This window comes from Cervus canadensis, chromosome 22, assembly GCF_019320065.1.
Source record: "Cervus canadensis isolate Bull #8, Minnesota chromosome 22, ASM1932006v1, whole genome shotgun sequence".
NCBI lineage: Eukaryota > Metazoa > Chordata > Mammalia > Artiodactyla > Cervidae > Cervus > Cervus canadensis.
In genome coordinates, this window is record NC_057407.1 from 26048280 (window position 1) to 26064584 (window position 16305).

The 16305-nt window shown below is 37.5% G+C and overlaps 1 protein-coding gene across 1 annotated transcript in view; it reads right to left on the minus strand.

Moving 5' to 3' along the window:
* SUCLG2 (succinate-CoA ligase GDP-forming subunit beta) overlaps window positions 1-16305 on the minus strand; it is a 262225-nt gene that overhangs the window by 107511 nt on the left and 138409 nt on the right. The window contains exons 5-7 of the mRNA XM_043443553.1: window positions 14694-14846; window positions 13014-13103; window positions 5613-5709 (exon numbers count right to left, since the gene is read on the minus strand). Coding sequence (XP_043299488.1) covers window positions 5613-5709; window positions 13014-13103; window positions 14694-14846 — 340 coding nt within the window. The remainder of the gene's footprint in view (window positions 1-5612; window positions 5710-13013; window positions 13104-14693; window positions 14847-16305) is intronic.

Genomic DNA, 16305 nt, shown 5'->3' on the forward strand with positions numbered 1-16305 from the left:
GATGCAGGTCTCTGTCACTAACAACCATTATAATCCTAACTAGCAGACACTAAACTACATTACAGTCAGTAATGCCAACTTAGATGTTTGAACCAGACTATTAATCACACTGGAAAAAAATCATTCTTTGAGTGTACTTCTTACCAAAAATTCCCCATGGGAGACTGAGCAGTATAGATATTATTGGGCCAATGCTATTTATCCCACTGTGTACCATTCATAGGACCGGTCTCCTGGATTTTTAAAAAATATTCAACAAGTAAGCAAAGACTGAAGAAAGTTTTTGCAAAGTAACTATACAATAAGTAAGTTTAAAATAAAATTTTTAAAGTAAAAAGCTTGGTATAATGCCAACTTTCTTAAACTTCTAAATTAAAAGAGAAACTGTTACACAGTTTTAATGGGAAAGGTAATATATTTTGCTTGTTGTTGAGTCACTCAGTCATGTCCAACTCTTTGTGACCCCACGAACTGCAGCACGTCAGGCTTCCCTGTTGTTCACCATCTCCCGGAGCTTGCTCAAATACATCCATTGAGTCAGTGATGATATCCAAGCATCTCATCCATCCTCTGTCATCCCCTTCTCCTCCTGCCTTCAATCTTTCCCAGCATCAGGGTATTTTTCCAATGAATCAGCTCTTCACATCAGGTGGCCAAGTACTAGAGCTTCCGCTTCACCATCAGTCCTTCCAATGGATACTCAGAATTGATTTCCTTTAGGATTCACTGGCTTTATCTCATTGCAGTCCAAGGGACTCTCAAGAGTCTTCTCCAACACAGTTCAAAGGCATCAATTCTTTGCCACTCAGCCATCTTTACAGCCCAGCTCTCACATCCATACAAGACGACTGGAAAAACCATAGCTTTGACTAGACAGACCTGTTGCAGCAAAGTAATGTCTAGACTGGTCATAGTTTTCCTTCCAAAGAACAAGTGTTTTTTAATTTCATGGCTGCTGTCACCATCTGCAGTGATTTTGGAGCCAAAGAAAATAAAGTCTCTCACTGTTTCCATTGTTTCCCCATCTATTTGCCATAAAGGGATGGGAACAGGGGTGCCATTATCTTAACTTTTTGAATGTTGAGTTTTAGGCCAGCTCTTTCATTCTTCTTCCACCTTCATCAAGAGGCTATTTAGTTCCTCTTCACTTTCTGCCATAAGGGTGGTGTCATCTGCATAGCTGAGGTTATTGATATTTCTCCTGGCAATCTTGATTCCAGCTTGTGCTTCATCCAGCCTACCACTTCGCATAATGTATTCTGCATACTTAAATAACCAGGGTGACAATATACTGCCTTGACATACTCCTTTCCCAATTTGGAACCAGGCCATTTCCATGTCTGCTTTTAACTATTGCTTCTTGACCTGCATACAGGTTTCTCAGGAGGCAGGTAGTGGTCTGGTATTTCCATCTCTTGAAGAATTTTCCACAGTTTTTTTGTGATCCACACAGTCAAAGGCTTTAGCATAGTCAATGAAGCAGAAGTAGATGTTTTTCTGGAATTCTCTTGCTTTTTCTATGAACCAGTGGAAGTTGGCAATTTGATCTCTGGTTCCTCTACCTCTTCTAAATCCAGCATGTACATCTGAAAGTTCTTGGTTCACATAATGTTTAATCCTCACTTGAAGGATTTTGAGCATGACCTTGCTAGCATGTGAATGAGTGTAACTGTGCAGAAGTTTGAACATTCTTTGGTGCTGTCCTTCTTTGGGACTGTAATGAAAACTGATCTTTTCCAGTCCTGTGGCTACTGCTGAGTTTTCCAAATTTGCTGGCATCTTGAGTGCAGCACTTTCACAGCATCATCTTTCAGGATTTGAAATAGCTCAGCAGGAATTCCATCACCTCCACTAGTTTTGTTCGTTGTGATGCTTCCTAAGGCCCACTTGACTCCGTATTCCAGTATGTCTGGCTCTAGGTGAGTGATCACACCACTGTGGTTATCGGGGTCATGATGATCTTTTTTGCATAGTTCTTTTGGGTATTCTTGCCACCTCTTCTTAATGTCTTCTGCTTCTTTTAGGTCTATACCATTTCTGTCCTTCATTGTGCCCATTTTTGCATGAAATGTTCCCCTGGTATCTCTAATTTTATTGAAGAGATCTCTCATGCTTATGCTCAGTCACTTCAGTCATGACTGACTCTGTGGGACCCCATGGTTCCCACAGGAATCCCACAGGTTCCTCTGTCCATAGGATTCTCCAAGGTAAGAATACTGGAATGGCTTGCCATTACCCTCCTCCAGGGAACCTTCCCAATTCAGGTATCAAACCCATGGCATTTTCTGTGTCTTCTGCATTGCAGGCAGAATCTTTACAGTAACTGAGCCACCTGGGAAGCCCTGAAGAGATCTCCGGTCTTTCTCATTCTACTGTTTTCCTCTATTTCTTTACATTGTTTACTTAGGGAGTGTTTCTTATCTCTCCTTGCTATTCTTTGGAACTCGGCACTGAGATGAGTATATCTTTCCTTTCCTTTTTGCCTTTTGCTTCTCTTCTTTTCTCAGCTATTTGTAATGCCTCCTCAAGCAACCATTTTGCCTTTTTGCATTTCTTTTTCTTGGGGATGGTTTTGGTCACTACCTCCTGTACAATGTTAAGAACCTCTGTCCATAGTTCTTCAAGCACTCTGTCTATCAGATCTAATTTCCTTAATCTATTTCTCACTTCCACTGTATAATCATAAGGGATTTGATTTAGGTCATACCTGAATGGCCTAGTGGTTTTCCCTACTTCTTCAATTTAAGTCTGAATTTTGCACTCAGAAGTTCACAATCTTAGCCACAGTCAGCTCCCTGTCATGTTTTTGCTGACTGTATAGAGCCTCTCCAACTTTGGCTGCAATATAATCAATCTGTTTTTAGTAATGCCCATCAGGTGATGTCCATGTGTAGAGTCATCTCCTGTGTTGCTGGAAGAGGGTGTTTGCTATGATCAGTGCGTTCTCTTGGCAAAACTGTTAGCTTTTGACCTGCTTCATTTTGTACTCCAAGACCAAACTTGCCTGTTACTCCAATTATCTTGACTTCCTACTTTTGCATTCCAGTCCCATATGATGAAAAGGACATCTTTTTTTTTAGTTCTAGGAGATCTTGTAGGTTCACAGACCATTCAGCTTCTTCAGCATTAGTGGTTGCTATATATTTTCCTATTATTGATCTAAAAGGAAAAACTTTAAATATTCTGATTATAAATATTGTCAATATTGCTAAAATATATATGACTGCTTTTATAGCTCCTAAATAAAGGAAAGTTTTAGGGAACTGTGACAATGATGAAGTTAATTTGTACATTTGGTCAGTAATCAATGTATCCTAATTGGGTTTAATTTGACTACTGCTCATTAGAGTTATAAACCAACATATTCATTTAATTGTGATTATAATTCAATAGCCGAAACTTTATGGTACAATGAACAAATTAATAGCTAATCTTTCCTGTTAAAAATATCATATAAGACTTATGTTTTAATGAACTGTATACATGGAATGTATTTTATGGGGACTCCTTCAAAAAAGCTCAATAATTATACTTTCTCTTAATAAATAAAAAGAAAACTTCAGATTTCATGAGATTTTACAAACATTCTCTAGGAAAAGGTTCTCATATCCCTCTTCCCTGCTGCAAACCATTTTGTGACTGACAGCTTCCAAAAGGGTTAAATGAAAATGCCATTTTTATCCTATTCTATGGCTCAATTCCCATTTTTTGTTACTAGGAAATAACCAGGTTGCTTATGCATATTGGCTTAAAAAGCAATATATGTATGACCTTTAAGAACTTACAGTGAACTTCCTCTCTTGGATTTAATTATCAGCCACTCAATGCAGCATGAATTTTAACTGATGCTCTCAAACTGGAGACTATTTCTAGATCACTCTGATTAAAGCAAATTAATAGCTTAAGAAGGAAAAAACAGAGAAGAAAAGAAAGCAGGTCCCCATAAGTTAGTCTGGCGTATCAGAATCCACATGCATAGCAGACTATGAAAGACGAGGGTTTGAATCCCAACTCCAGTATCTAGCTCCCCTTGGGGGAAGCAAATCCATTTTTTGGTATTCTATAAAATGGGATAACAACTCCTCGCTCTGCAGGATTATGTTAAATGATAAAAAAGAAGACACGCAGGTTTATCACAGCACCAGATGTATGAGATTAAGAAACGATTTTCTTCCCCTCTCTCTAGAAAATACTGATTATTTTACAGTCAAAAGCAATTTTTAAAATATTTAATTATACTGGTAGTTTGCTTATAAACCACCAGCCACAAAATTTTATCTAGTGGTCACTTTTGTAAGCCATGAAACATTAATTTCAAGGGCTTCTTAAACATGAGCCCTTTGCCTGTCCTAATTTGAAACCTTCAAAAATATACAAACAAAACAAAAATAAATAGATAAAAATGTAAAATCTACACCTTTCCTGGACTACTTTTATACTACTTGAGAAGAACAACTATATTTTATGAATGGGTGGGACTAGCCTATTTTGTGTCTGACACTGGATGCTTATTACACAATCATCAGTCACCTCACTTTGAAAACTGCCCTACAAGATAGGTTACCATGTTTTTACTCACTGTTTTGGATTTACAAACAAAAACAAAAAATCCCTGAGGCTTAGCCCATGTACGTGGCTGAAACATGGCAATCCCAGGCCTCTCTAGGTTTCAGGGACATGATATTTTAGATTTTCTGACTCTGTGACTATATAGTCTCTGAAATACACTAGAGAAAAAGCACTGTACCATCCACACTGATCTACAACTTATTTGTATTTGCACATAATGGGTATTTATTAGTCCAGTGATAAATCCTTATTTACTGGAGGCCCACAATATGCTAAGCAAAAAGCAAGAAATGGGGTTGAGATATACTTTATAAAGGCAAGGCTCCTAGAATTTACCAGTACATTTTGGTAACACAATCCTACTCCCTTGATATTCTACCTCCTACCCTAAACATGCATATCTTTAAGCTTTTGCTCTTAAGACCTTACTGAATACTTGCTGTAGGCAAGACAGTGCAATCGTGGTAGGTGCTGAGATGTAAGAGAGCTGCTGATTGACTACAAGTACCCAGTGAAAAGATAAAACCTTCCCCACAAAATAGTCTCCTTCTCCCACCTGAAGCAAAAGCTGCTAACCTAGGGGTGAAAGAGACCGATGATGGGGCATTAGGGATTCTACCATGATGACATAACTTCAGTAGGAGACACAATGTGAAATTATATGCAGATTTAGAGAAACTAAAAACTGAAACTAAAAAGTTCCAGTTCCATAAAAGCAGGTATATTCATCACACACAAGCACTGTGGCTCCTGTTCACACCTAAATCTTTACCATCATAGCAACAAGGAGGGACCTGAAAACTAGGGGATGATGGTAAATGGATGTTTCTAAATAAAATAAGAGATAACTTCCTGTGAGGCTTGGCATTTGGCTACAAACTCAAGTGCTAAAATGTTCAATTGCATCATGGGAGCATTTGAAACTATGGCAGGAAGTAAATTACTGAAAGAAATTAATGCAAGGGTGCGCTATAGTCTTTTGTATAATTTATAGTTTGCATAAATAATTACATTCATTCATTTTCTCTCTCTTTTTCTCTTACCTTGTCCTTCTGGAGTTTCACCAAAGGGGTTCACTTCCACCTGAGTAGCATCAATTTTCAGGAAGAGATTGTACAGCTTCTTAATTTGATCTGCAGCCTAAATATGATCAAGTGAAATGAAATTTCATAAAAGTAGAAAAAAATTATTTTGCCACATTAATGAAACCTTAAAAATAAGAAGCTGTCTATTTTCAGTTAGGTTTTCTGAAGGGAAAAAAAGAGAAGCATAACTATTTTAATTTCTATTGCTATTCATTAGAAGAAATTGTTCAACTTTCCTCCAGACACTAGAAAAGACCATCATCAAGAAACAAAATATTTTCAGTATGGCCCAAAAGTGTTGTGAATCTTTTTGAAAATTATCATGTCCCTATTAGCTGAGCTATACTGCAATATGAGCTAGAATTACTAATACAAAAAAACTCCATTTAAGTAAAAGGTAAATATGATTTTGAGAGTTTTTAACGACGAGGTTTTCCTTAGTATGCTGGAATAAAACTGTTATTATATTCATCAATCCAAACCTATAATCTGTGAAACAACAATTACTGAGTATCTATTGGAAATGGCTGCAAAACAAGAAGATGGAAGACCTAAACAGTACACTTACTGAATAGCACAATTCAAACTGCAAACAGTTTGTCCTGAAGGCATAAACCACAAAGAACCAGAATATTCAACAGTTTCCCTGGTGTTGTACCCTAACTTCATTTTTCTCACTCTGCTTGAAATTCACTCGCTCATTCATTCTTTTCAACCAACATTTATTAATTGCTCATGTCACAGCAGGCTGGCACTTTGTGATCTGGGGCTAGGGGGAGGATCACAAATGAGGTGTGACAGCACCCAGGAAAGCTCACACCTGCAGTAAACACAGCCTGTTCACCATTAACACAGCAAAGTGAGACTGTGTAATGTGCAATCAAGGCTGAATGTTGGGGTTTAGTCTTATTCTTAGCTCCAACTTATTTCCCAGCCATGCTTTCCCCATTTCCACATTTTTTTTCATGGTTCCCATCCTGTATTATTTGCCCTCAGATTCCTTTCCAGTTTTTCCCCATCTCTTCTCTATTTATCAGGGGAGCTGACACTTGTACACTGGGTTTTCAAGGCTCCTGGGCCAGCTGGCTTCAGTTCAGCCAGTGGGAAGCAGCAGTGGGAGACAGGAGCTGGGAAGAAGGAAAAAGAGTGGATATTTTTACTCCTCTCTTTCTGCATCCTCTCACTTTAATTCCCATCAGGGTCCCAACTTCTGTATCTCAAAGGCCAGTAACACTACCACTTCACTTTGCTCCTTGAGCACATAGGTTGGCAACAACTTTCTATTGCTGTTCAGCTCTCTGTGTTGCCTCGCTGTTCACTCAGAAACTTCTCAGTTCTCACAGCACCTACTTAACCAATTACCTAGAATAAAGTCCCACTGTGGTCAATACTGGGGTTTCCCAGATGGCACTAGTGGTAAGAATCTGCCTGCCAATGCAGAAGACATAGAGATGAGGGTTCAATCCCTAGGTTGGGAAGATCCCCTAGAGGAGGGTATGGCTACCCACTCCAGAATTCTCACTTGGAGAATTCCTTGGACAGAGGAGCATGCTGGGCTACAGTCTATAGGGTCACAAAGAGTTGGATGCAACTTAGCACACATGCAGGTGGTAAATACTAGGAGTGATTTCTCTGTTCTGATATTAACTAAAGAACTCTTGGAGATGTAATTCATTTTACCTTATTTTGTTTGATGTACATGTGTAAACATCCTTAAATCCTAATTTGAAAGCCAGTGGATATAACCAAATATATATAACGAGTTAGACTGAATATTTGTAATATTAATTTTTTGTGGCTAGATAGTACATGTACATAATACAAAATCCCCAAGGTCCACAAGGTTCCCCCTCAGGATCTTCACCAGACTCCCCAGCGACAGAGCCCCCGGTTGATCCTCCTGCAGCAGCCACTCTACTGGTTCATTAAGGGATATAGTTATACAAATGCAAGTGTACACATTTTTCCATTCATCTTTTTAAAATAACAAACTTGGTTTTACACTTTGTTTCTTTACTGATAGATTTCAGAAAGCCTTCAGCAGCAAAACAGAACAATCTTGTAAATGACCACATAATATCTTATCGTATGGATATATCATAATTCATTTAACTTGTCTCTTAAATAATGGCCATTTGGTTTCCAGTAGCTTGACATTACTTCAAATGCTGCCTTATCTGTGTGTGTATATATCTATCTATCTATATATCCTTATATCCTACAGTGATTAAACATCTATAGGATAAATTCTCTGAAGTGGGGAACAGGGGGTGGGCATTTTACATAATAAAAGATTATCTTAAATTGTTCTTGTTCTTATCTTAAATTGAAGCTTTCACTAATGTCCCCTCCCACAAACCAGCATTATAGAGATTTTTATTTTTTTAACTCACAACCATCAGCTATTTGGGTATCTCATTTATGGTTTTAATTTGAATCGCTCTAATTAAGAATAGACCTGAGCATTCTATGAGAGTGAGACATCTGTATTTCCTATGATGTGAACTCTGCATAGGAAAAATCCACATATTTTTGGTGTTTCTCATATTAATGTAAAGGAGGCATTTTTACATGAAGGAATTTAGCTCTTTATGTCATAGAAATAGCAACATTTTTGTCCTTTAACATTTGTTTTTTGCCCATGTTTTTGTTACTTCTGCCACATGGAAATCTAATAACATTAATAATAATGTCACTCTTTTCTTTTACAGCTTCTGGCTTTGTGCCAGACTTGGAAAAGGTTGGTTCCCAACCTAACAATTCTATCATTATTTTTTCAAAAACTTAAGATTTCCTTTATTTAATGTTTACTTTTTTTTTCTTTTGGGGTGTAATCCAAGTGGATTTTATTTGAATTACAGTGTAAAGCAGGTAAGTGACTCACTGTTCAAACTTTTTTATATTTTTAGAGATTTCCCAGGTTGTCAAACAAATGTGCAATGTGAGCTGCATGACAAAAGCATGACGTCTATCCTGGACATCATAGCATCACTACACCTACACAGCGTCTGTACACAGTCAATACAATAAACAATGGTAGAAAAAATCATTAATGTAATAATATGGAGAGACTTCATAACAGAAATAAATTCTGAATGCATACAAGTATAAGATCTTATCCTAGCTACTTCAAAAAGTTTTTCGTTTTGTTTTTAAGTACACATAACATAAATTTCAGGTCTTCCCTGGCGGCTCTTTCAGGTCTTTCCCTCAGAAAGAACTCGCCTGCCAATATAGGAGACATGAGTTCGATCCCTGAGTCGGGAAGATCCCCTGGAGAATGGAATGGTTACCCACTCCAGTATTCTTGCCTGGAGAATTCCATGGTCAGAGGAGCGGGCTATGGTCCATAGGGTCACAAAGAGTCAGACATGACTGACTAAGTGTGCACGCACGCACACACACACACACAACTTCACTTAGCACAATGTTCTCAAGACTCAACCACAATGCAGCATGTGTCAGGACCTCCCTCTTTTTCAAGGCCAAACAACCTTCCATTGTATGTATATACTATATTCCGTTTATCCATTTACTTGTCTATGAACACCTCGGTAGCTTCAAAACTTCTAAAGCCTATATTAACCTCGCTTAGCATGAAGCCTGAATTTTCTCAGGCTACTGCCACTGTAGTTATACATTAACACAGCACTTGGAGGGCATCCATTATTACAACTGTTTATTATTGTGCAAAGGCGACTATAAACATTTTTTGAAGCAAGACTAAATCTGTGCTGTAAGATCTGCAAGGGGTAAACGTTATATAAAATCTGTGTTGTAATATCCACAAGGGAGAACCAGCCTGGCTTGCAGACAGAATGTGCCTTATTCCAGAGGCTATACACCAAATGACTATAAAGGCCATCCAGGCAAAACATGTCAGTCTGCCCAGGTGTAATAGCAGGAAATGGCAGGGCCTATGGCAAGCTGAGGTTGGCTCTTCTACTTTCTAAATGTGTTCAAATTTAAAAAACAGATTAAACACCAGTCAAAGGAAACATTCTGCTAGTTAATGTGCTGTGAGTCAGTTTGTTACTGCCACTTATTTCCTCAGGATCCATGCTGTCAAATATTTATTTTTTGCCACAATTAATGTTATTTCAAGGTTATATACTAAGCAATTAAAAAATCAAGCCTAAAATCAAACATCTTTGGAGCCGTGCACATGAAACTCTGACAAATTTACCAATGTCTTCAAAAATGTTTAAACAGGTTAAAAAAAAATTGGAAAAAACTTCTATTGCATCCCAGAAACTAATACTTGCACTATTCAAATATGGTTCTTAAAGCTAACCAGAGATATAAACTATACCTAAAAGGATTAGTGAGCTGTTATTAACGTGACTGATCAGATATTTTCATCAGTTTAAATACTGGAGGCACATGCTGACAACTCATGGAGCCTACGTTTTTAGAAATGAATAGTATAGATGATAATTAAGACATCCTTGAGAAATTTGTGGATTTGAGTCATATTGAGTTTTCTCATGACTTTATTCTTTTCAGCCAATTCTTGCTGAAATATATTTTCACCAGAACATTATTCTGTAGGTTTTTATGCAAGGTGATGTTTATTTTTGTTAAATCTAATATTAATACATCATATTTTAGAGACATCAGGCATGAGTCACAGGAAAGATATTAATTTTACAAGAGGATCATTTTATATGTTTTTCATCCACAAGTGAGGCACTTCCAAAGGACCAAACCACATCCTAGCTGAAAATTAAGTAACTTTCAAAGTCACATTGAATCGAGGGGCCTTTAAGATATCACTTGTTTATCAAAAGCTCACAATGGTTGATCATTTAAATAAACGTTTTCTCCTCTCAGGCACCCCCTGTGCGCACCGCACACGGCCGCTCCTGTACGGAGGAAGCAGTGTAAACAGAGACGCCCGGGTCTACAGCACTCCTGTGCTCCTGGGCCATGCACTGCATGTTCTGCTGCTCAAATACAAATGGATGTCCCCAGATGAACAAATTCTGACACAACTGCAGCTGAGATCACCATCTCTCCTCCCCCCCACCCCACCATTTTCACTCCTTCACATCCCCTCTTCCTGTGTTCACTGTCAGCAGGCGGACCACCGCCCTGTGAGCCCCTGGAGAACAACGGCTGCTCTCATCATCTCTGTTCAACAGGGTTCAGCAAATGAGCTTGGTTCAACCTGCTGAGGAAATGAAGATTTAAAGTCTTTCATATAATTGGCAATGATAATAGGAAAAATGTGAATTAAAAGACTTATATACCTTCCTAGATAAATAAAATCAAAAATATAATGACAATATAGCTACTACCAATCCCTGAGAACTTGCAGGTTTATCTTCCTTCCATAGATAACTCACTTAAAACCTAGAGTATTTAAGGTACTCAGAAAACATGATTTAGTCATTTAAGAGCTATAAATAACTGCTAATTGTCTCTTACATTACTTTTTTGGGGGGGACTTGTGATGTGCATAATACTGTTACTGCCTTCTCTAGAACTTTAAGATATATTTACCTCTTGAGCTTTCAAACCACACGGTGAGTAGATTTTTACCCACTCCAGATTTATTCTCTTGCCACTTACGACTACTCATTCCTGACTCCCCAGGAATTTCTTCTAAGTAGACACCTCAGATGTGTTATTTCACTTATTTATGCATATGATAGATATTTCTTGGACATCTAATATATTTACCAAACACTTTGTTGGCAACACAGTAGTGAGGAAGACCAACCAAGTCCCTGCCGTGATGCAGATGAAGACCCAGCAAACGAGACTGCAAATGTCCAAGAGAAATACAGATGTGCAAGGTATAGAGGATACAAACAAAGTTACAAGGCATATTGCAGAGCTGAGTGTAGGACAGTATGGTTAGAACACAGTGACTATAGCTCTCTGTGACCACCACCAATACACAAGAAGTTACTTAATAAATGTCAAATGATCAGTTAATATAGTCTGTAGCTAATATACTTCGTGGCCTCATTCTGAGGAAGTGAAACCAACCACTGCAGCCCTTACCCATAAATCCTCCAGTATCTCTCTTTTAGCAGGTCACTAACCTGGCATTTCTTCACCAGTCTCAAAATGATGACTAATTCCTCTTACTGTCCACTGAATCGTGGCTCTTTCTATCTCCTACTGAGGCTTAGTCCCGGATGATCCTGTTTCCTACTACCATGTTGAACCTTCTGCTTTTCACTGGAGGTTTTCCTCCAATCTTCAAGTAAGTGTCATCCTCTCTTAATTTAAACAAATATATTTTAAAGTCTCATTGTGCTTCACCTTTCCATAACTTGCCTTCATGTTACCCTTAAGCTTTCAAAGTTAGAATCAATCAAAAGAAAAGGTAAAGAGAGAAAATAAAGAGGGTACAACTGACTGGTTTACTAGGGGGATGCTGCCCAACTAAATTAAGGGAAACTGCAAGAATCCCAGAGCCCTAGGACAACACACAAACACAGACACACAATGAAGGGTCATTAAGGTGGCTTCTCTTAGTAACAGACGAGGAAAACAACAGCCAGTAAGTTCTTCTGATTTAACTATGCGACAAGGAAGCATGCCTGCATAGACATAAAATCAGGCTCCATGGCAGGACCAAGGGCAGTGCAGGACAGACTCTCTCCCTTAACAGCTCAAAGAACAATTTTCCTGTCTTTGAAACCAAAAGATATAATTACTAAATTAGCATAATTCAAGCTGTTTTCAGTCAAGTATCACCTCTGTGTAATTAGTATTCATCTCAAATGCCCATTAGCTATAAAAGAACAGTAACTAATTAGGTAATGTATATTATTATTAATAATAATAAGAATTCACCTTTCTGGAGTACTGAATATGTATTTTCACACATCAGGTTACTCAATCCTCATAATAACCCTCTCAGTTAGGATTTCATCACCCCCATTTTACAGACTTTGAAAGTGATGTTCAGATGGTCTGAATCACACATGTACAGGGTAGCAGTGCAGGATTCAAACTCAGTTTGCCTAACTCTACAGCCTGTGATTCTAACCACTATACTGCATCTTATAATTGATTTACTGGAGATGCACTGCTATAGAAAAAACAAAGAAACTAACATACTTAACAAGCTGTATGTGTCTACAGGCAATATGCTCTTATTACACACACACACACACAAATATATATACATATAATATATATATAAACACATGCGTCATAAACATTCTCTTTGGAACACCAGGGAAGTATTTTTTCACTATAAACAACTGCAGGAAAAAAAAACAGAAAATAATAAATTGCCTTATTTCCTGATAATCACAAACATTAGACAATATTAGTCAAAGTTCCCAAACACTTTCTGAAACATGTTAGACAAACCACCTCCAATTGCTCAAGTACCTGGTTTTTCAAAGGCCCGAGGAAGCCTAGATTTTCCGCCATCCGTTGAGCTTGGCTGTCCTTTATCCCTTCAATAATGTCAATTTGCTCCTAGTAAAAATGAATCAGATGAACAAAATTCAGACAATCAAATGAAAAGATTTACAACCTCAAAAGAAAATGCTTAGTATTTATGTGCAAATGAGTAATTAAAAGTGTGGCACCTTTCCAAAGATCTCTGAGTTGGGCCACCACAGCTGCCTATGGGGTATATTTTAATTAGCACACCATCTATAAAACAGCCTTTTCAAAACTATATAATTCTTCAGGGTGGCATGCTGACAAGATGATCGGATGCCAGTTTTCACTTTTAATTACTATACAGATGGCAGTGACGAATATTTAGTCAGTTAATTTTTATGACATGTTTTTGGAAGGCTTCCAAAGTAAGTTTTTCCTGCCTAATATTGCTGTTAAGTTCAGAGTTTATCTTATATAGGTTAAATATTACCTTATGATTTAAATATTCTGCTGCTGATAATTATTAATAATACCCAAGCTCTACAAAGGGCTATTCCCACCAAGATAATGAGCGTTGTTTAGATATATTATTTCATGTACTCTCTTAACAAATGTAATAACTTGTTTTAAAAATGTTAGTTTTCAAAAAAAAAAAAAAGTAGGTGTTATTGGTAAGCCAGCAAGTAAAGTCTCAATTTAACTTCCAAAGTAGTTAACTTAAATATGCAACATTGGTGAAAATATTTTAAAATCAGTCTTCAAAGTATATTAGTACCTTACAAATGAAGAGTTTCAAGAAATAAAATTCTCACTTTTTAGAAGGAAAAAAAAATCACTTTCTAAAAGAAATAATAAAAGGTTTTAACTAGAAATTTTTTGTGTGATTTTTTTGACACTAAGAACTCAGAATTAAAACCTAGGGTTATAGTTCTAAAGATCTTAGGATTTTCTTCTTATGGCTGAAGTAGGTTGAGAAGCATTTTGCATATATTATCTAATTTAATCTTCACAATTCTATAGGGAGGGAATTATCCCCATTTTCATTTACTGATTAAAAAAACTGAGAAACTTATTGGCTAGTTAGGATTTGACCCCAGGTCTCTTTGACTAGAAACTAATCTTAACATCTTAAAAAAAGAAGAAAAAAAGGACAACCCCAACAGCAACAACAAACTACACACACAAGATTTAAAGGATTGAAACAAACAGAATCTGGGCCTTAGAAAGATTCTCCTTTACACTGTGCTAAGTCGCTTTATTACCAGTACTGAAAGACATCGAGGCAGTTTCTAGTTCACATCTGATTTCTAGGAGACAATTTCTGGGTCATATTTATGAATGAAGTAGAGTTATCCAGGAAGAAATGGAAATTTCACATTCCTCTCCCATTGGTTAATTCTTGTGGCAAGTTGGATGCAAAGAAACTAGAGAGGAAGAAAAGGCTAGAAGGAGGAAAGAAGGAAGGGAGAAGAAAAGCACAGAAAAGCTCTTGAAAAGCACATATTTTGATCTACCCAACCTTTTCTCACTGGATATCCAATACGAAAAAGGACTCAATATCTTCATGCCTTAAGTCCCAGAAACAGTACACCAGGCTCAGAAATTAGGCTCACACTCAGTCTTTAACAGTGTGTACAGAAACAATCAATGAACAGAACATAGTCAGGAATCTAAACATACCTTAAAAATAAGTTCTGGATTCGAAGCTGCCACCTCTTCAATGTCAACGCCCCCCTGAGGGCTGCCCACCAGCACGGGGCCATTGCAGGACCGGTCCATCAGAATGGCCAAGTAGGTTTCCCTGGAAATGTCCAGGGCTTCAGCAACCATCACCTACCACATTAGTGGGAAAGTCAATTAAGTCAGCATCGAGCTGATTTCCACTTGGAAATCTATACAAACTTGCTACACAAATCAAACAGCTTCATTTTCAGGCTCTTTAAACCCAGTGAGATTTGAGAGTTCTGCCTTCATGGTGCACAGTGCCCATTTTCACCTCCTTAATTGATCCTGTTAACTTTTCAAGTGACAGGTACTCAGTTTGCCTCAAGGAACCTTCCCACTTTAATCTTCCTTTTCTTCTTCAGAAACCCTGACACTTGAGAAAAACTCCAGGGAAGCAGCTGTTATTTTAATTTGAGACATTAGCAGTACATATATATTACTACACTGATTCTTCTCAGATTGCACTGGTGGGAAACCAAGTTTGCTTGCCAAAGAAGGATTCTTTTTATGGTGTGTCTGATGCTTCCTATGTTTGGATACTTCTGTCTCTTGGATCACTGTATTTTTATTTCAATTTATACTTTCTCTTAAATTACAAACATAATATTTGCTTGTTCGAAAATAAATGCTGACGATACTAAAAGTATATAGAGGGGACAGTTAAAGCTGTCCCCTCCTGCACATACATACCCCTTGGGCCCCGCAGTCAGGATGTTCATGAGTCCCTATAGAACCTTCGTGATGACCAGAAAAAAACATCCCTTTCTCTATGAGGATGTAGTCACATTGCAGGGCCATGACTGGGCAGGAGGCAAACTGGATAAATGGATTTCCTTCTCCACACATGCTCCAGCCAGGTCCTTTTTGCTCTGCACAACCTTAACAAAGGCATGAAGCAGCCCTACCAGGAAAATCCACTAATTTTTACCTCTTCCATATGCATCGGTAAGCATTACCAACATGGAATCATCTTGCACATGGATAAATATTACACATGCTTGAATGCCTCTCTTTCTTCCTTTTTGTTTATTATCTTAATACTATAACTTAGATTGTACAAGGTCTTCTCTCTGCATTGTGACTACATAGTACTTATATGTCAATATTTATTTGACTTCGTCCTGGCTGACAGACATTTATGTGGACTTGTGTTTCCAAAAATGCTACCTCAGTGATTATTTCTGTATGTGTAGCTTTGCTCCATTGTTTTAGTAACCCCCTGGTCAAGGGACATAAAGATAAAATGGCTAGGTTTTACAATAGATTCTTCATATTTAAAATTTTGCTAAGTACTATCAAATTTCCTTGGAGAGAGATGCTGGACCAACTTACACTACCAAAAAAAATAGTAAAAAATGTCTTGGATGCTTTTTAAAAGAAAATAAGAACATCTATAAGGAATCAGCACTTGAAGTAAAAATAATAAAATCACATACATTGCTTTTCCTAAAAAGAAATTCAGTAGTATGTTTCACCAAAAATGTTACTGATTAAATAATAATAGAGTTTAGCTCCCTAGAAGCCACAAAAGCACTAATTTTTAAGTCACATGAAGCGGGATAAATAT